The following is a 21683-nucleotide window of genomic DNA, read 5'->3' as shown; positions in this document are numbered from 1 at the left end:
GCCACCCAGGCGCCCCTGAAAAAGTTTTTAAACTTGCAATTTGTTCATCAAAAATATGCTTGCTTTTTAAAAATTGTTTTCGTAAATAAGTTGGAATCTGTGTCCTCTGTACCTTCAAGTTGCTAGCTGCTATTACCAAACAATAGTCCCTTTGTGAGGTGTGAGGTTTTTGTTCTGTGGATATTCCCAAAGGGCTTTATGAGGAAATTCTCAAATAAAGGGATAGATTAACTTTAAAAAAACAAACTACTTGGCCTACTTGGAAGGGAATAAACAACTACAGGCTACAGTTTTTGCTTTTCTGGAATGCCAAATTTCAGCTCAGAGCAAATTCTTCAGCAGAGCAATAAACCTTTGAAAATTGCTTTATAATGGAAATGCTGACAGACCATTAACTATAGTGGTGCAAATGCACTGCTTTGACATACATAAGGTTTTCCCAAGTTGCTAAATACAATATACCATATTGGGCAGTGTACATCCTGTGGAAGCTTATGGGGGTATATACGGTTTGTCGTGTTATGCCACCCAATTATTAATGGAGAAGCTCAAACATAGCGCCTTTGACATGCAGGAAAACTATCATTTTAGAAGGAAAGAGTGGTTTAGGCTCTGCTGATGCTGATAGCTCATTTTATGTTTGCCACACTGGAAAAGGCCCAGGGTAAATTTAACATGATGCATTTAATCACCATTCCAATTACAGTGCCACTGAAGCAGATCAATGTTTTCTTACTACCAATTCATTGGAACTTCTAGGTCATAAAGTATCATTATTAGGCATATTGGAAAGTCTCAGCCCATTGGAAATGGGGATTCTGGGATTTTTCCAATTGCTCTGAAATAGTAACGGAGGCTGCTTGGATGTACATTTTTCCCATGTAAAATGAAAATTGGAACTTAAAGGGATTGATGTGACAAAGTGAGAATCCTATAATGCCCTAGGGAAGGCTGAAGCAGAATTCACATCTAAAAGTAAAATAAGGAAAATGATGAAAAAGGGTGGGTACTTCCACAGCAGCCTGCTTAATGACTGATATCCCTGCTAATAATAAGTGTTGTGAGAATATGTCTTGTTCCTGCCTATATTCACAGCATCTAGCACAGTGCCTGGCACATGAAGTGGGTATCAGTATTAATTGAATGTATTTGTGCTTGTCCATTGGAAAACGTTTTGAGGCTGGATTGTCAGGCACCATGCTAAATGTTGCATAGGGTTAACTAATAAAATGTGTGTGTGTACACATACACATACGTGTACATGGTAGTAATACATGTATATATATATACACACACATACACACACATACACAACTAGAATTTATAAAAGATTTCTAAAGGCATTGGTACAATTTGATATGTTGAATTTCATGAATTATAATGCAAAGATTCAAATGTATTTTGAGTAGAATCATGTCCTCTGAAATGTAAGTGTATAGTAAAAAGATCTGATATCATTTCTAGATTATTATAAATCTGATAATCCTGTATTCTAAAATCAGTGCTAATTGGAGCAGGCTTATCTGTTCTGTTTGACTAAAAAATATTTTTTTCCCCACTTTGACTATTGCATTTCCTACACTTGTCAGTTCACCTGAACGTTCAAGAAAACATAAGAATTCTTGGGCATTAGCCAAAGTTTTAATTCACTGAGTCTAGGGTGGAGACTGGGAATGTATTTAAAAAAAATTTTTTTAGTGTTTATTTATTTTTGAGAGAGAGCGAGAGAGAGTGCGAGTGGAGAAGGGGCCGAGAGAGAGGGAGACACAGAATCCGAAGCAGGTCCAGGCTCTGAGCTGTCAGCACAGAGCCCGATGCGAGGCTTGAACTCATGAACTGTGAGATCATGACCTAGCTGAAGTTGGATGCTTAGTCGACTGAACCATCCAGGAGCCCCAGGGAATCTATATTTTAGAAAAAATTTCCTTTCCTTGGGTGCATATGTACAGCCACTCCCCTGCCCCACTTCGTGCTTACACTGAAATGAGTGGTGACAATTATCTTGGACCTTTTGCTTTCTCTGGAAATGATAACCAGCACAGTAATTATGTCTTGGCAGGAAAGAAATGCTAGCATATATCATACTGAAGGTCTTTTAGAACTGGTTTTGACTTTCTGTCCATATATTTCACCAGAAATCTGTCAGAAAAGTCTGAAGAAAGATGATTTTTTTTTTCCTGTGGCATATCACAATCTTAAAAATGGTTAGGTTTGAATCCTAGCTCTCTTAATAGTTGTTGCCTCATTCTCTGAGCCTTGGTTTTTTATACATAAAATGGAGATAACAATACCTACCTACCTTACAGGTTTTTAAGGATTAAAATGCATAAAAAAAATGCCTACCATGTGTCTTACATATAATAAGTGCTCAATAAATGTTAGATTTTAAGGCATACCTATTATATGATCTATGGTATATGTAAAAGCCAAAAGAAGTAGAAAAGTTATAATACATTCAAGTTAAATATCCTGTATGTATACCCACAGGCAGTTTTTTTAAATTATAATAAAATATAGTAAAATACATAGAACATAAAATCCACCATTTTAGCCCTTTTGAAGTGTACAATTGAATGCATTTAGTACATTCACATTTTGTGCAGTCATCACCACTATCTAGTTTCAGAACGTGGTCATCACCCCAAAAGGAAACCTGTATCCATTAATTAGCCATAAAAAGGAATGAAGAACTGATACATGCTGGACCACAGAGGAACCTTAAAACATACAAAGTGAAAGAAACCAGATAACAAAGGGTCACAAGTTGTATGATTCCACTCACACGAAGCATACAAAATAGGTAAATCCACCAAGCCTGAAGATTAGTGGTTGCCATAACCCACTGTATGGATATATACCATGATTTGTTTGTTCATTCATTAGTTGATGAACATTTGAGCCCTTTCCACCCTTTGGCAATTGTGAATAGTGCTGCGGCAAACATGCATGTAACAAGTTTTTGTTTGAACACTTGTTTTCAATTCTTTTTGATTCATACCATAATTCTATATTTAACTTACTGAGGGAACTGCCAAACTGTCTCCATGGTGGCTGCATCGTCTTACATCCCACCAGCAGTATATAAGGGTTCTAATTTCTCCACATCCTGGCCAATATTTTTTTATTATAGCCATCCTATTAGGTGTGAAGTAGATCTTATTATGTCTTTTCAAGTCCTTTGCGCATTTTTAAGTTGGATTTTGTCTTTTTGTTGTTGAAGAATCTTTTGGTTATAAAATTATGTGTCATTTTTCGGGGGGCTTATTTGGGAATATAAAATCTATCTGGGAATATAACAGTAAAGGATTGGATTTTTTCTTTTTTTTTTATTTTCGAGAGAGAGTACGTGTGGGTTTGTGAGTAGGGGAAGGGCAGAGGGAGAGGGAGAATCTTAAGCAGGCTCCTTGCCCAGCATAGAGCCCAGTGCGGGGCTCTGTCTCACAACTGTGAAATCCTAACTGAGCCCAGTCAAGAGTTGGATGCTTAACTGGCTGAGCGACCCAGGTGCCCCATTGAGTTCTTTACTTTTGAAGTAACATTTGATTGAATACTTCCATCTGTTTTTTGTAGACATATAACACCCTTTAATTATATAGTTTAGCCTGATGTCTTAACTCCCTGCCTCTAGTCTATACTAGCTAATAACCAAATTTATTCCTTTCCAAATTATTGTTTTATGTTGATTTTTTTCAGTTTAGAGAATGTTCCTTTCTCAACTTTTTTGTTAACAATTTTATTGAGATGTAATTTACATACCATAAAATCAACTCATTGTAACTGTACAGTTCGATGATTTTTAGTAAATTTGTAGTGTTGTACCACCATTACCAAATGCAGTTTTAGAACATTTATAGCAGCTTGAGAAGTTTCCTCAGCACTGTTGGTGGTAAATTTCTGTGCCCACCTCAGGCAACCACTGATCTGCATTCTGTTTCTAAAGTTATGTCTTGATATTTTTCACATAAATGTAATCATAGTATGTAGAAAGAAGACTGCCTTCTTTCAGTTAATGTTTTCAAGGTTTATTGTTGTAGTATGTATACATAGTGTTCCTTTTATTGCTAAATCTGTGGGTTATGTTACATTTTATTTATACATTCATCAGTTGATGGGCATTTGAATTGTTTCTAGTTTTTGGCTGTTACGAATAATGAATGTTCAAGTCTGTGTGTGGACATCCTCCCTCAGCTTTTTTACTCTGTAAAATTTCAACTCTGCAGAAAGTAGAAATAACAAAAATAGTGTGTGTGTGTGTGTGTGTGTGTGTGTGTGTGTGTAATAAATGTCTGTATATAATGAACGCCTATACATGCGTCACCTAGGTTTACTGATTGTTAACATTTGCTACCCATGCCTCTTTACCTCTTTTTATGAATACACCTTTTGCAGAATTGTTTGCTGATTATAACGACAGTTTACCTATTAAGTATTTCAGCACGAATCTCTTAAGAACAAAGACACACATTCTCATACATAATCACAAAATCATAATCAGACTTAAAAAATTAGCAATAGGGGTGTCTGGGTGGCTCAGTTGGTTGAGCATCCAACTTCGGCTCAGGTCATGATCTCACAGTTGGTGGGTTCAAGCCCTGCGTCGGGCTCTGGGCTGACAGCTCAGAGCCTGGAGCCTGCTTCAGATTCTGTGCTTTCTCTCTTTCTCTTTCTCTTTCTCTTTCTCTTTCTCTTTCTCTTTCTCTTTCTCTTTCTCTTTCTCTTTCTCTTTCTCTTTCTCTTTCTCTTTCTCTTTCTCTTTTCTTTCTCTTTCTCTTTCTCTTTCTCTTTTCTTTCTCTTTCTCTTTCTCTTTCTCTTTCTCTCTCTCTCTCTCTCTCTCTCTCTGCCCCTCCCCTGCTTGTGCTCTGTCTCTCAAAAATAAACAAACATTAAAAAAAATAGCAATAATTTCATAATATCAACTATTTTATATACATATTTAAAATTTCTCCAGTTGTCCCAAATGTGTCTTCTAGAGGGTTTTTTTTGACACCCCCCCCCCTTTCTTCTAATCCAGGATCCAAAAATAAGACACTTCTGGTTTGCATTTGGTTGTTATTTCTCTTAATCTCTTTTGATCTGGAATAGTTCCTCTGCCTCTTTTATTTTTCATGTCGCTGAGGTTTAGAAAAATACAGGCCAGTTATCCCAAATTTTAGATTTGTCTCATTGCTTTCTTGTGATTTAATTTAAACATATTTGGCAAGCGTACCTAATAGGTGAAGTTGTGTACTTTTTTATACACCAATGATTAAATGAAAATAAGTAATGTGTGGAATCATAAAAATAGCTTAAATAATTTAAAACATAAATGTATATTGAATCAGGATGAATGTAATGTCTCTGCTTGTGTAGCTAAATGGGATCACTTGGTTAAGGTATTGACTGCCAGATTGCAAAGGTATGATTTTTTTTTTTTTTTTTGTATTTAGCAGGTAATTTGTAGGATGAAACTTCCAGACCATATGCTGTCTTGTTTTTCAATAACCTTTCACCTAATGGTTTTAGTAACATTGCTTGAAGTAATTACCACACTGAGGGGGGTGCATAGAATGCTTTTGAAAAATAACTTCATTAGTTGTGTAGTTGAAAAGGCATTTTGCATTATCTTCCTTTGGTTTCTGTGCTTGGATGAATATATTCCAGATGTCTCCTTGACTTGTTATATTGTACTCACAGTTTCAGAGAGAAATTTATTATAGTAGCATGTAAGGTGTGGAGATGGATTTTATGTTTCAGAAGTTGATTTTGGTATTTGATTGCAGTTTAGCATTCACCTGAATAAGACCGTAGAGAAATTAGTGGAATCTAGTAAGAAGGAACACTTTCTGTATAGTAAGTAAACATATATCAACTAATTCACCAACCCCCACTCCCAGATTTGTTTCTGAATGTTAAATATTTTGTATATAGCTTACTTTTTCTCTGCATTTTTTTCCCTTTTTTTTTATGATTTTGGTAGAGTTGGTAGTTTTGTCCTCTGTACATTCTGAAATTGCTTGTATTATGATGCTGATTCATCATGGGTAGAATCTCAGAATGTTACATTTAAACCAGTAATACTTTTCTTTCTTTTCACTGGAAAAGAGAATATGATATTTCAATAATACCTGTCATTAATGTGAAACCATTTACTCTGTCATTGTGGTTTGTGACTGACTTGCTCCACAATTTGGGATTGTATACCAGAAGTCTTTTATTCTAACAAGACTGATCAGTAAGTGAAAAAAATGTGTTAAAGTATCGAATGCTAAAAAATAACTTGATGCTTTAGGTTAATTTAAAAAACAAATGTATATAATTTATATTTTTTGCAGTAGGCTTAAGACCTTTTCTTTGCATATGAGTCAATAATGATTCAAGAGCCATCCATATGGGCTATTTAAGTCACACAAATAATACGTCATTTGTGATAGTTTAACATGTTAGGAATATGGCCTCTGGGAACTGGGCTTTCTGAGCTGGAACCCTCAACTGCCTCTTACTAAAACATGAACTTAGGCAAGTTACTTACAACATCTCAGTTTTCCCATGTGCAAAATGCTGATTATAGCAAAGTTAGTAATTGTAAACTACATGCTAGCTTAAAAGGTTAACTCCTTTAATTTTGCTGGTAGCTGGCAGATAAGTGCTTAAGGGCTTGTTAATTAAAGTCCAGATTTGGTCTCATTTAGTGAAACTCTATAAAGATATCTGTGAAGCAACTGAGAGCACTCTAGGTTTTTATATTTGTTTCTCATCGTTAAAGTTGTCTAAGATGCCCATGCCTAATGTGACAGCATTCTCTTTTTAAAATAGCAACATGACTTTTATCTATTCAAAGTATTCAACATAGATTTTATAGAAATAATGTTTTCTTTTTGTACTTACTGGGTTAGGTAGTTGTGTGATCACAGCAGCAAGTAAAATAGGTGTAATTGTAAGATATAGACAGACTTGGCAACAAAAGACAACTAGTTCTTCATAAACCTTCAGCTAACTAATACGAGTGGAAATAAGCCTCTGTATTGGAAAAAAGCTTTGCTGGCTGGGAGAGCATTTGCCAAGCTGTGGGCATGTCCGTTTTATGGAGGGTCTCAAGTGTCAGTTAATATAGCCAGTTGAGGGAAATCTTGCAAAGGAAACTACTGCTATCTTCTTTGTAGAAGATGCTGCTGCTGCAGACTCACCATCTTAAGGTGCCTAGAGCAGGTTATTTGTTATGAGTCCCGTTTTCTGCCAGATTATAGCCTTTCATCTTATTTTTTGTGATGGTTAAGGTAGCTTATGTTTGTGAAGAGTGAGTGGCAAGCTCTGTGGCCTGGAAGGTAGATCCATGATTATTAAGCTCTTCTTCAAACAGTTAGCCACAGCTTAGCACCAGTCCTCAGCATTGGGGAGGGGGGCTGTATACTCCAAGATGAATTCTGTCACATGAGTCCTGAGCTTTTTAATATTTCCACCAGAGTCTTAGATTGTGGCACACAGGTTATGCTTATTAAGTTTGTGAATGACTTCAAGTTTGAGTGGGATCGATGGTTCGATAGGCAACTGGGTTAAAGTTCTAAATATCTGAGATTTAGAAAAGTTGGCAAATAAAAATAGTATGCTATTCAGGATCACAGCAAGATAATTTCCTTAAGGAAAGTAAACAGCTGTGGAAATTCCATATAGGAGTAGGATTGGGTTGGTACCAATGATAGTATGAAGAATTCTAAGGTGATAAGTAAACCAGTTAAATAAGAGTCAGTGATGTCTTTGCATTTAAAACCATTGATAACAGGTGCCTGGGTGGCTCAGTTGGTTAAGCGTCCCAACTTCGGCTCAGGTCGTGATCTTGTGGTTTGTGAGTTTCAGCCCCGTGTTGGGCTCTGTGCTGACAGCTCAGAGCCTGGAGCCTGCTTCAGATTCTGTGTCTCTCTCTTTCTCTCTGCCATCCCCTGCTTGTACTCTGTTTCTTTCTCTCTCAAAAATAAACAAACATTAAAAAAATTTAAAACCATTGATAACAAGTCATATAATTGGAATGGTGCTTAAAGAAATCACAGGGCCATTCCTTTACCATATTCTGTATTAGACCATTACAGTGTATGCATTCAGTGCACTTGGAAAAATGTTCCAGAGTGAGAAAACTAAATAGTTAGGAAATAGTCCCCATCAGAAGGTTTTAGTAGGTAGTTAGCCTAGAAATAATGGAGAGTTCAGTAGTTCTCTTGTTAGATTATATTATGATTATGTTATTGTTTGACCATTGACTCCTAGAACGTCATAGTCACCGGTCTAAGTAACCCACTTTATTTTAATGGGTAAGAAAACCCAAAACTGAGGTTACACCAAGCCAGGCCCTTTCTTCCCAGGCTGCTGCTTTTACTAATATCCATGTAGCAGCCTGTGTTTTTACACTGACGACAAGATTATAAAGGCGTTTACAACAGTAGGAAGGTTATAGTAAGACATTAGAAATTCATGATTTTAAGGCAATAGTGAAGTACACAGAAAGAAGAAATGGAATCTCTGGTGATTATAGAACAGGGATACTCTAAGTCTTGAGACAGAAACATAAAAGAAGTACTGTTGAGTTTCCTTCTGCCTCTGTTTTTCTGCTGCGGTTGATTACATGGAGAATTTTCTTTTGCAGTCTTCACTCAATTTTGTATATTACAGTGAATGACTAAAATAGTCAGGAAATGGAAATTGTGAACTTTTTTCTCTTTGAATTAGCTTGGGACTGGGAATAAGGAGAGCAGTTTCTCTTCTATCACCTTTCAACCATATCTCATCACACAAGGTAGGTGTGATCCTGACCTTTTCACCTACCCCTTAAATAGATCTTAGATTGACACAGCACATAAAGCATTTAGAATTTAAACAAATGGAAGATGGTATTGAAGTATAAAAGATGTTTGTTTTTTAATGTTGATAACATTACCTACACATTTAAGTTTTTCTTGTGTTTCTATATTGCTAGATACTGCTTTCTCCTCCTCCATATCTAGGAGATGTCATGTTGGTGCTTGCACCTCACCTAAGTGATGTGCACTGAAATGTTGCATCTTGTAGATGTCTTTTTACTTGGGTGTTTTCCAGCTGCTGGAAATACCTGTGCTTTTCTTCCTTAGCCCTACATCTACCCTTGCTAAGCTTGGTTAACCTTATAGTTGAACCCTTGTAACTCTGTCATCTCCCAGGTTTACGTCTCGTTTTCTGATAAAGAAAGATCTAATGTTTTAGGTTTACTTTTCATCTGTCATGAAAATTATCCTTCATTTGATCTGATTTTCCATAAATAAATAAATGGATAAGTGAATGCCTTTTCTTGCAAGTCTAAATTACCTTAGTAAAAAGAGTAGATAAATGTATGCGTCACCAGGATGAAACAAAGATTTACCACTTGAATAAGATCTGTACATATATAATTCTTCAGTAGTTTTTATGTAATGATAGTTGCAAAGATGAAGGAAAATGCAAAGCCCTTATTTTGCCTTGGAAGAAGTGGTTCTTTAGTTTAATTATTAACCCATTGCAGAAGTTTCATTGCCATTTAATTATGTTGCTCACTGTTCAGGGCAAAACACTCTGACCTCCATAAATGTAGTGTCCCTTTCCCCTACCTGTTGGGAGCAGCAGCATGGCTAGCCAGGAGAAAAATAAGGCAGGGAATACCTCAGCGTGTCTCTCTGTTTTTTTTTTTTTCTCAGTTTCTCAGATTTTTGCTCCTATACCAAATGGTTGGGGGAAAAAAACCTCACTGTTTTCATGGCAACATGAAGAACGTCTTTTGTAATGTAACAGTAGTAGTGCCTAATGAGGTGTTGAGTTAAAAAAATTTTTTTATAGCTATAATATTTTATTGAGCTATATAATTTATATGTAGTAAAATACAAAATCTTAAATGTATGATGTAATGAATTTTGATCAGTGTGTACTATGTATATGTGTAATCGTCACCCAGGTAAAGAATATTTTTATCACTCCAGAAAGTACCTTTCATTACTATAGAATTCTAAGAAACTTTTTTGCAAACTGGATGGGAATAGTTTGAGAAATTTAATAATCAATGTGTATATTGGGGCACCTGGTTGGCTCAGTCGGTTTAGTGTTTGGCTTTGGCTCAGGTCATAATCTTGCGGTTTGTGACTTTGAGCCCTGCACTGGGCTCTCTGCTGTTAGTGCAGACCTGCTTTAGATCCTCTCTTCCCTTCTCTCTCTGCCCCTCTCCTGCTTGTGCTCTCTCAAAAATAAAAAATACTTCATTAAAAAAAAAGTTGTGTATAAAATTTTTTTAGGTAGCTGGACAGCAGTTAACTTAATCTTTTTTTCTCTACCTTTACAAAAATGAATTCTGCTGGACGTTAGTTTTATTCTAACATAGAGTTTGAATTTCCTGAAATACCATATATTTGCAGATGAAGAGACCCAGATATAAGGCAGTCTTACATTTTCTCAATAAGAGAAAGAAGTGTTTTGGTCAACTTGAATATAGAAACCTTTAAGGGTATAGGTGAAGTAATTAAATGTCTAGTTAAAGTGCTAATTGCACATATATGTATTAAGACTCTAACTTTTTATTTTGAGATAATTGTAGATTTATATGCAGTTGTAAAGAAAATAACAAAGAGATTTATATTCTCTATTTTATCACTATGATGACTTCACATGCTTATTTAAGATCACAGGTTATATAAAATTGTATGCATTTGTGTATGTTCCCAATGTAAATTTTAAATGTTTTACTTATTTAAATTTTGTTTTTGAGAGAGAGCAAGTAGGGGAGGGGGAGAGAGCTGAACAGAGGACTTGAAGTGGGCTCTGTGCTGACAGTACAGAGCCTGCTTGGGACCCCCTCTCTCTTTCTCACTCACTCCCACTCTCTCGGCACCTCCTCTGCTTGCTTGCTTTTTCTCAAAATAAACGAACATTAAAAAAAAAAACAACTAGGTTTTCCACACTCTCTTTATGAAACCAATCTATTTGAACTTTCTGCATCTTCACAGACATCAGTGTCTTCAATGTTTACTAAAACCACATTTAAAGTTATTGAGCACAGTTTTTCAGTTATTCACTTCCTTACAAGTTATTTGAGGTAGAACACTGTAAAAATTTGTAAATGTTGCTCTTACTGGAAATTTTATCTGAAGCCACAAGAATCCATTCATATAACACTAGGAGAATTGCCATCATTTTAATGTTATTTGTAATCTTCCTAACATTCCAAGGCTTTTATTGTGTTGCTTTTTAAGTCATCTTCAAAAACCTTTTTCAGTGGGACCGACTACTTGTAATTATGAGATCATACTCCAGAAAATAGTATGAAGTCTGTATTTAAAACACGCATGCATTTTACTCCCCTTAAAACTTGAGAACTTTACTGCCTCACCCTTTTCACAGACTCTGACTGGATAAATGCCCCTGGGCATTTAATTCTATTGATATGGTCTTCCTCTTTTGAAACCTCCCCATGCCCTTTCCCTGGGTTTTTCACTTTTAGGTTTTTTGGAAGCTCTTCTTTCTCCCCCGTTGGCATTTAGTATAAGATTACTGGTACCAGCCTCAGAAGTAAAGACTTAATTGTAAAACAGGTGTGTGTGTGTGTGTGTGTGTGTTTATGGATAATTTTAGGGGAAGAAATCCTTTCCTTATATTTGGGCATATATGGTAAGACAGCTGCAGCCACTGTATACCATTTTGTGTTAGAGTTGATAATGTCATTAGTTTCTCTTATGTGGAAAAATTATTTGGCATTTTTATTTAGTTCATTGTTTTTCCTCCTTTCCCGTGAGAGCTGTTACGTTTTAATTTTTGTCTTTCTTTTTACTAGTTTATTGATGGACGTGGCTCATCTTGTTTTGTTAGCTAGTGCTGGACTAAGCTCTCAGTAATGTATACAGGGTCACAGATGATCAGGTGACTTGTTTTACATTTATATGTCTTTTTAGTGTAGGGACTTAAAACACATAAAACCAGAGGTGTATGCTGTGTCCTTGCTTTCCTTGAATTTGGGTATAAAATGTTAAGATACTGTTCATTACAGTACCCCAACTGGAATCTAAGTTGTTAAATTGAAATTATCTTTTAAAGTAGTATGACCCATATTGCTACATTCTAGAAATGATCCTCCTTATTAACCACCCCATCTTTTTCTTTGTAATATTCCCTTAAAAAGAAAACTTTGCAGACATTGTCTGAATGATTTAGAGTGATGTGTAACAGTTGAGACAGGCTGGATGCACTGTTGAAAGCCTCCTTTGTCATTGCCAGCTAGAATGTCATCTGTTTGAACTGTCCTTTTTCTTGTTTGCCGGGGATGAGCAAAGAGTGATGATTTAGTAGAGCTGTTTCTTGCTTCCTAGCTGTTGTAGGAAGTTAGACTTTCTGGCTGTAAGTGTACGAGTTGGCACACATATTGTTACTGGCCTTTAATCATCTAATCTTACTTCTAGGCAACTGGAAAGATTTTTAGAGTGGAGAAGGCTTTGTGATTTGATTTTTCCTTCTCTTCTTTCACCTCCCTCTCCCTTCCTTGTTCCCCAACCTCTCCTCCCTCCTCTCTTTCTTATAGATTATTAAAGAAGATTAAACTAGGAAATGTGACTAATTGGTTTTTACAGATCAGTTCTCTTCTTTAAGAAGGAAACCGCATTGGGGTGCCCAGCTGGCTCAGTCAGTCAGAAGAGTGTTTGACTCTTGATCTCAGGGTGGTGAGTTTTAGCCCCAGGTTCAGTGTAGAGATTACTTTAAAAAAAAAAAAAAAAAGGAAATCACTTTGTAGTCTAAATTTTTGTAGTTTTATTGATCCATGTCTAACCTAGAGAAATTTAGGGACCTTAAGATTGGAAGGAAGGGCTTTGGTATGTTTCCATGCTGGTACTGTTGTTTTCTTTTTGACTCTTTTTATTTATTTATTTTTTTTGTGCCTCAGTTTCTTCCTCATTGTTGGACCAAAAATAGTATTATTGTTGAAGGAACATTGATATGGTTACAGTGTTTTTTATTTCCACATTAAAACAAATTTTTTAAAGTTTATTTATTTTGAGAGAGAGGGAGAAGGAGAGGGAGACAGAGAGAGAGAGAGGGAGGGAGGGAGGGAGAGACTGTGCAGGTGGGAGGGGCAGAAAGGGAGGGAGAGGGAGAGAGTCCCAACCAGGCTCCATGCTGTCAGTGCAGACCCCGACTCGGGGCTTGAACTCACAAAACTGTGAGATCATGACCTGAACCAAAACCAAGAGTTGGCTGCTTAACCGACTGAGCCACCCAGGCACCCCTCCGCATTTATATTAAAATATTTAGTGGGGGAGGACCTGGCATGTATATGTTTCCTGGGTAGGGATATACAATAGTGTTATATGGAGATCAAGAAAATACAAAATGTTTCTAGGATTTTCAAAAATTAGTAGTGTTGTTTTAATTCCCCATGATGAATTAATTAGAAGTTAATTGATTCTTCATTAAGAAATTGATACCCTTCAAAATTGGAAAATTTTTTATTTTGGGAGAAAACAGATTAAGATAACCATTTCTCCCATCAAGCAAAGATTTTAAAGTAATAATACTTAATGCTGGTGAAACTGTATTGAAAAAAGTACTTTCAGATCCTTTTGAGGACAGTGTAAATTGGTAGAACTTACGTGGTAAGGAATTTGGCAATACTTACTAAAACCATACTTTTTCATCTAGAAATTCTCTTCAGAATCAATTTTAATGAAAGATTTATGACCAAAGATTTATATCCCCAAATGCTCATTATAGGAATATTTATAACAAAAAACCTGGGCAAAGACTGAACATCCAAAAACTAAGTGAATGACTAAATAAATTATAGGATTAGTATGTACTGGACTATTACAGAGCAACAAACATGGTGTTTGTTTTTTTTTTTAATATTTAATATTTATTTTTGAGAGTGAGTGAGAGAGCGTGAGTGGGAGAGGGTTAGAGAGAGAGAGGGAGAGACAGAATCTGAAGCAGGCTCTAGGCTTTGAGCTGTCAGCACAGAGCCCGACATGGGGCTGGAACCCACGAACTGGGAGATCATGACCAGAGCTGAAGTTGGATGCCCAGCTAACTGAGCCACTCCTCCAGGCACCCCCAACAAGCATGTTTTTCAAGAATACGTAATGACAGGGAAATAGTAAACGTAAATACAAAATGTAAATGAAATTTACATATTTTTATAACACTTTTAAAAGTGAAATATGTGATCTATGCAAAAGAGAATATGTAACGTGTATGTGTTATAACACCTAATAAAATGCACGCCTATGAACGTACCATACAATTTTACCAACACTGTTCTTAATTATGTATATCCATAGGATAAGAAGGAGTTATTTCATAATGTTAACAATTCTCATTTTGGGGGATTGGATTATCATTGATCTTTAATTTTCACTTAAATCTTTATGTTCTTTTTCTAAACTCTGTACAAGGGTCATGTATTTTCAAAGCTAGAAAATATTAAACATTTATTGAAAGGAGAGAAAAATTTAAGCTGGTTTCTTTCCAACTCCATTTCATTGGAAAGAAACTTCTGAAAGTGTCTGCCACCTGTTATCTCCTGAGTGACAAATCATGGCCAGGTACATAGGGTGGCATTATCTCCCAGTTGTAGGTAATACAGTATGACAGAGCTCCTGAGAAATGACAGGCAGACAGCTACAGGAATTGTGGGTGCCCTTTCTTCTAGATAGTGTTGAATGACCTTTACAAAATACATTTTTTAAATCTACTTAGGGTTTCATGTGTCATGCCTTCAGGAAGGGGGATTCATTTCTTCATTTAACAAATATTGGGTACCTATTAAGTACTAGGCAGGAGTGACCAAGAGTGTCATTTGTTAAAAGAAAACAGGAAGAGGGACTGATTTAAATTGGTGGTCAGGTGAAGCCTGAGGAGGTTTGAACCAGGACCTGAGTGACAAGAAAGAGCTAGTCTTACTGTGATTTGAGGGTAGAAGAAACAGCATGGGCAAGAGCTCTACAACACATTCTAGGAACAGGAAAAAAGGCCAGTGTGGTTGGAATGTGGTAAGTGAGGGTTGCAAAATGGTGAGAAATAAAGAGGGGAGGTAGGCAGAGCAAGACCATGAGGGAACTAAATGGTTTTGGTAAGATGTTTGAATTTTGTATTAAATGCAGTAGGAAATTGTTGGATGTCATTAAGCAAGAAATAGCATGATTTAATTTGCTTTTAAAAGATTACTCATTGCAAAATCATTTTAAGAAATCAAGAGTGGGAATGGAGAGACCACTAAAAAGTCATTTACAATGACCCAGGTATGAGGTAATGGTTGCCAGAGTGGAAGCATTGACAAAGGAGAGGGTAGATAAATTTGAGGTCTGTTTGGAAATAGACCCAGTGGATCTTGCTGAGTACTGTGTATGAGAGACTACAGGAAAGACGGAAATCAAAGTTGGTTTCTAGAATTTTGACTTGAGCAACTGGAAAGAAGGTGTTGTTATTCATAAAAGTGGATAAAATGCATCAGGCAAGTTTGGGAGTATTGAAAGTTCTAGTTTGAAATGTTGACTCTGAGCTGCATTTTGAGATATCAAATAGGCATTTTAATACATGAGTTTGGAGCAAGGTGAAGAGGTTTGGGATGAGTGCGAACATTTATTTGTGAGTCTATTGTTTAGATACAATATTTAAAGCCATGGGAGAAGTGGAGGTAACAGGGACTGAGTCCTGGGACCTCCAGGTAAAGGTCTTGACATTGGAGGAGGAGCCAGCAAAGGTGGCTAAAAGAGAGCAGTTAGGTGAGGAAAACTAGGTTTGGGGGGGTGGGTAAATTTGATCTAGGATCCAAGCAACAAGAAGGCAAAAGTAAAGAGAGTTTCAAGAGGGATGGATCTGGATGAATGCTGTTGAGTGGGAGGCATTGAGATGATCAGAGACCTAACTGTGTATTTGTTTTGTGAGACTGCTATAACAAATTAACACAAATTGGATGACTTAAAACAACAGAGACTTAGGGGAACCTGGGTGGCTCTCTCGGTTAAGCATCTGAGACTCGATTTTGGCTCAGGTCATGATCTTGAGGTTGTGAGTTTGAGCCTGGTGTTGGGCTTCTTGCTACTGACGGCACTGAGCCTGCTTGAGATTCTCTCTCTCCTCTCTCTTTGCTCTTCCCCCACTCTATCTGTCAAACAATAAATAAACTTAAAAAACAACAATAGAGATTTATTCTCTTAAAGTTCTGGAAGCTGGAAGTCCAAAATCTGGCAGAGCTGCCTTCTCTCTGTGGGGCCCTAGGGAAGAATCCATTCCTTCCCTTTTCCAGCTTCTGTTAGCTGTCCCAGTATTCCTGGGTTTGTGGCCACGTTCCTACAGCTCTACCTCATCTTTATATCATTTTCTCCTCTGTGTGTCTCTCCAGACTCCTTTACCCTTTCTCAGAAATGCTTGTTATATCATTTAGGGCCCACCTGAATAATACAGGGTAAACTCAAAATCTTTAAGTTGTCTGCAAAGACCTTTTTTCCAGATAAAATAAATTCTAGGGATTAGGATTTGTTATCTTTGGATGGCCATTATTCAAGCCACTAATCCTTGGTTTTAGAAACATGGTAGCCTTTGGAGATCTCAATAAGAGCTGTTTCTTTGGAGCAGTGGGACATAAGAGAATCCTGTTTACCTTTCATGTTTGCTATCACATAGAGAACTCTGTTGTCTGTCCCAAGACTGCAAGTTGATCACACTGCTTTTCCATGGGCAGTCGGTAGTCGTATGCCTATGGTTAGCTTCAAGTTTCACATGTCGAACATGAGAAAGGAGAAAAGTTCTCAGAAGCCTCTGCCAGTTCTTTCAAGTTCTGTTTTGCTGACCTGTGTGATCCAAGTTGGCATTACCAGTGGCCATTATTTCTATAGCCAAAGGTTGGCTTATTTTAGATTTCAGGCATCTCCGTTTTGATTAATAATATCAGTGGCTGTATTATGTCTTTCACAACCTCATTGATAAGCATGTTGCTGGAAAATTCCTATTCAGAAAGTGGGATGAATGTCATTTAAGTAAAATTTAGGTATGGTGGGTATTTTAAATAAATTCTCTGAAAAGAATAGGGGATGCAGAGAAAAATGCTATTTTGCCGTTTTTTTCCTTAACCAGTTTTGTGAAACACAAATGGTAACATTGCACACTTGGTGCCGAGCTGCCCTCAGTGGTTCTTTGCAGGCGTTCCATGATACCTGCTGGATGTGGGGGGCAGCAGAAGTGATAAACAAATTACCTCTTGCTTTCAGTGCTGCTGCATGGACAAAGATAGTGACCATATCTGGAAGAGCCCTGCTTTCCTGGGGGGAATTTCTGGTAACAAAGATATTCTTTCATCCTCAGTTCTCTTTCAGTTGGAACTGAAATAACTGTCAGTCAAGGTTGCTTCCCTGCACATACATGTGTATGTACATTTGGAGGGGAAGTCAGGGATTGGGCTTTATCCTGTTGGAAGGTTCTGCTTTCTCAGGGAGCTGACTCGATTACCATACATTCAGTCTTTACTCATGGGACCATTTTCCCAAACGACCAGAATGCTGACTTGGGAATTATTTGTACTCTTCTGCTTCTGTATTGGGGGCAGAGGCCTTAATTTGGGTGAAAAGAACACAGGCTTTGGAGTTAGGCAGACCAGGGTCATCCACTTGTTCTGTAACCTTTGGCAAGTTATATACCCTCTGGAAGGCTCCCTTTCCTCGTTTGGTAAAGTGGGTTGAAGGCATCTGGTATGCTTACCACATGTAGGTAACATAATAAATGTTAGATTCCACTCTTAATAACATCTTTTCATCTCTTTGTTCATTTTTATTCATTTAGTGATAGTTAAGATTTCCTTACTGCCTTTGATGTCTTTATATTAAGCAGAATTCTAAAGAAAGATCCTCCAGTTGACGTAGCATCTCTTTTGGGAAATAGAAGCAATGACTCCCCCACCCCCACCCCAATTTTGTCACCCTGTGACAGTTGCTTACCCTTAGGTCTTGGGTTCCAGTATAGAGGGAAACCTTCATAGCCATCAGGGAATACTTCCTGAGGGAGGCTTTCATTAATTATAAACTTTACTAGGAAGGGCAGAAGAAAGTTGGCTTATTCTGTGTAGGAGCAGCTCTGGGCAAAGACTAAGATTTTGGGAGGGGTGTTGCTGGGGAATGAGGCTGTAAATAGGTCAGCTTATATCCAACAGAGAGTATTGTAGGAGGTTTTTGGAAGATGGCTGTAGGAATGAGTGCACTTGGGAGAGAATCAGGAAGGGAAACAGCGATGAGAAGAACTTCATAGACAAGTTATTGATTGCCCACCCTGTTGTGCCTGGGATGCTGTGTGGTACCAGGTGCTGTGTTATGCTGTGAACAAAGGATGGCCTTTGGCATTGGCTCAGGCCCAAGGTCATTTATTTTCTCTGCTGTTTCCTAATTCTGTGACCTTGGGCAAATGCTAGCTGGTCAAACGGAGATGAGACTGTCCTTGATTTCCTAAGATCCCTCAATTTAATAACACCATGGAGGAGGTGGTAGGAATATTTCATTAATTTAGTCATCATCTATAGCCAATCATATGATGTTTCCTGATTCTAGACATTTTAATGTGATTTTTTTAAAGTGCATTTTTAGAAGCAAGCAATATGGTAATACCTATCTCACAGATATTGGGTTTATTAATAAGATAATGTGTTTAGTGTCCATCAGAGTTAGTGTTCAGTGAGTTGTAGCCATTATTAACAGATGAAAGGACATGAAAAATAATTTGGTAACATCTGAAGAAAGAATTTTAAACTACAGGGTCATAATGTGACCAGGATCTGAAATAGGACTAGAATGCAAAGAAAGAAGAGGACATAAAAATTTAAGTAATGTTATGGAGATAAATAAGTATATATCTGGGGAGAAAGTTTTACTCCTTTAGAGACAAAAGTTTCGTTGTCTGTAGTGATAATTTTGTGGTATATGTTCCAGTGTGAACAGATGGAAAGTGGTAATCTTGTGGGACAAATTGACTCCTGTGTCGTCATCAGGGCATGTTAGAGTAATTCTGAACTTGCTGCTACTTAATTTCTGAGTTTTGCTAATCACAAAAAACAAAGCATTGGTTAACTCACTGATAATAAAGTATCATATTTTGTTTTTGTTCTTTTGTTTGTTTTGTCTCCTTGTGGGAGAGGGTGGTTGGTTAGTTTATTAGTTTATTAGTTTATTAGTTCAGTTGCCTGGCCAGGGGATTCTTGCTTACATTTCAAACATCTTTATGTTTTCATTAGAGTAATACTGAATTTTTAGCTCTTCTTTCTTTTCTTTCTTTTTTTTTTGCCCCAGGTCCAGCAAGACTATGAACCTCTGTTCCAAATGCTTTGCTGGTAAGTGCAGAAAAAAGGTTTTTAATTTATTTTTATTTTTCTTTTTTGATTGTTTTTAAGATGATCTAAATTATTTGGCCTCCTTTTGTGTTTATGCATGGGGTTTTGTTTTCTTTGCTGGTGTGTGAAAGCAGATTCTGCTTACCAAGATGCTTCATATATTTGTTAGGATTATTAAAATAGCCTTCCCTGAGTGAAATGAAATCATCTGTGTACTTGCACCAAGCTTTCCATAGTTTACAGTTGTTGATGTATAGTGGAACTGTAAAATTTTGTGTTGTTGTAGGGTAATACACGTTCATCTCTGATCTTGACTTGAAATTCTGCTTTTGCCCGTGAGCATATAAGAGAAAGGATATTTTCATGTTGGAGTCAGGAAGAAAATCATGCCGAATTAGCCCTTTCTAATCCCGTCCCTTATTGAAATCACTTTGGGTAAATCACTTAATCTCTTTAGACCTTAGAGTTGTCATTTTTAACATGAAGGGCTTGGGACTTGATGTTTGCCAAGGTCCTTTTCCAGCCCCCAAATGCTATTTGGTTGACTCCTTAAATTATGACTCCTTCATGAACTTAAACCTTCATTTTTTTAAAAAATTTCATATCTGATGATCTTAATAAAATACCTGAGTCTTTACTAACTGAAAGATGTTTAACTTTCCTTTTCTACTCATTCTGTCGTAGATAAAGCTGGACGCTAGTTAAAGTGCTAAGGACAGACTTTGAACAGTAATATATAGCAATAGGGAAGAGTTCAGTTTGAACACAACTTTTATTCATGCAGAAGTGACTGGCATTTTAAATGGAGAATGAGGGAATAAGGAGGGGTTGCTCACTTGGCTTAGTAGTCCAGGAAGTGAAAAATCACAAAGGGTTTGTCGGTGTAAATGATGACTAGGTTGGTTGTATCTATTAGCAGACTGTCTGGAAGTTAGGATCCTGCCCTCCTACTGAGATTGAGAGACTGAGGCCCTATCCTTTCTAATGTTTACATTTTAAAGAAATGTTTTTCATGTCCTTGACAGGGATTCCTGAGATGTAGGAGACGCATACGCATCTCAAAGGGACAGAGGAAGAATTTACAGTTGTAAAAAACTCTTTTCAGTAAATGGTCTAAGATAGGATGTTCAGAGGCCTGTAGTCAGGTGTTACAGCTAATAAAACCTTAAATTCTTTAGGCAGCCTTGAGCTTTCTTAGGCAGGCACTTTAAGAGGGACTGGGGTCATCCTAGGGATGGGGTCTTGATTAGAAACTGTGTTAGTGTTTGTTTAAATATTTTAATGTTTGGGGCGGGGGGTGGAGTCTGTAGTTTTTATAAGCTGAGATTGAGTTCTAGTTGAGCAGAGGGCTCAGATGAGCCTGCTAGAGATTGGCCAAGGAGAGAATTTTTGTCAGTTTTCACCTTCTATTCATTATGCTATTTAGGCTTTAGTCGTTTACATTTATGCCTAAGCTAGGGGATTGGTGGGAGGGAGTTGCAGGGCCCAGGGTTGGGGAAGGTACTTTATATCTGTTAAAAGTTTGGAATTTGTCAAATACTTTAGGTCTTTAAAAGAAAAAAAAAATATTGGTAAGTTTGGTTTTTATCCAACTTTTAATAGTATCTCTGCCATTAAATGAATGTATTCTGCTCTTTTTACTTACATGTCTACAATTGCAGATATGAAGAACTACTTCCTCATTGGTGAGAGTTTAAATTTTATGGTAAAGATGAAAGTAGCAATGAGACAGAATGTATATTAGATTGATGACTGTCTCCATATATTGCTAGCTTCCCCTTACAATTCAGTAAAGAGTGGCTTTGGGAGAAAGGGCTCATGTCAAATCAAGAACTGTCTCTTGTCCCTAACTGAATATACAATTTTAGAAATTATCACCTATGGTCTTTGCATTTCTTTGTACTTGTTACAGTTTTATTTTTTATGGTTATAATTGTTTATTGTCTCTCTGGTGATTTGTGTACATTTACTCTTTATACAGCTTTGTCATTTTTGCTTTTAAAAATATTAAGGGTATTTTCAAGTGCGTAAAGAAAATAATCTTTTTCCTTCTTTATCCCCATATTCTTAATGTCTTCAATGTCATTTGACATCATTTGAAAGGAATGATTAGTAACACACTGCTTGCGGAAGTAGCATTTGGTGTTCTTTTTGAAGTACAGGAAAAAAGTCACTGAACTTTACAATATATTTGTGGATTTCATTCCTGAATGAAAGTAGAGTGTAGAGGCATGAGATGTATAGAACAACAAGAAGATTATTTTGGTCAAAGCCACTGTGATTTTCAATACTCTTTTAAAGTATACCATGAAGTATACAATGTACTTTTAAAAGATGGAAAAATTACTTTAAAAACAGCTGTTGTGT

The 21683-nt window shown here is 36.8% G+C and overlaps 1 protein-coding gene across 1 annotated transcript in view; it reads left to right on the top strand.

Moving 5' to 3' along the window:
* Window positions 1–21683, top strand: part of ZFAND3 (zinc finger AN1-type containing 3) — a 326219-nt gene that overhangs the window by 88743 nt on the left and 215793 nt on the right. The window contains exon 2 of the mRNA XM_047103300.1: window positions 19276–19316. Coding sequence (XP_046959256.1) covers window positions 19276–19316 — 41 coding nt within the window. The remainder of the gene's footprint in view (window positions 1–19275; window positions 19317–21683) is intronic.

This window comes from Lynx rufus, unplaced genomic scaffold, assembly GCF_022079265.1.
Source record: "Lynx rufus isolate CCGP_SWC_20201006 ecotype Redwood Valley unplaced genomic scaffold, mLynRuf1.p SCAF_6, whole genome shotgun sequence".
Classification (NCBI taxonomy): Eukaryota; Metazoa; Chordata; class Mammalia; order Carnivora; family Felidae; genus Lynx; species Lynx rufus.
The sequence above is the reverse complement of the archived record's forward strand: the minus strand, read 5'-3'. Positions and strand labels throughout refer to the sequence as shown.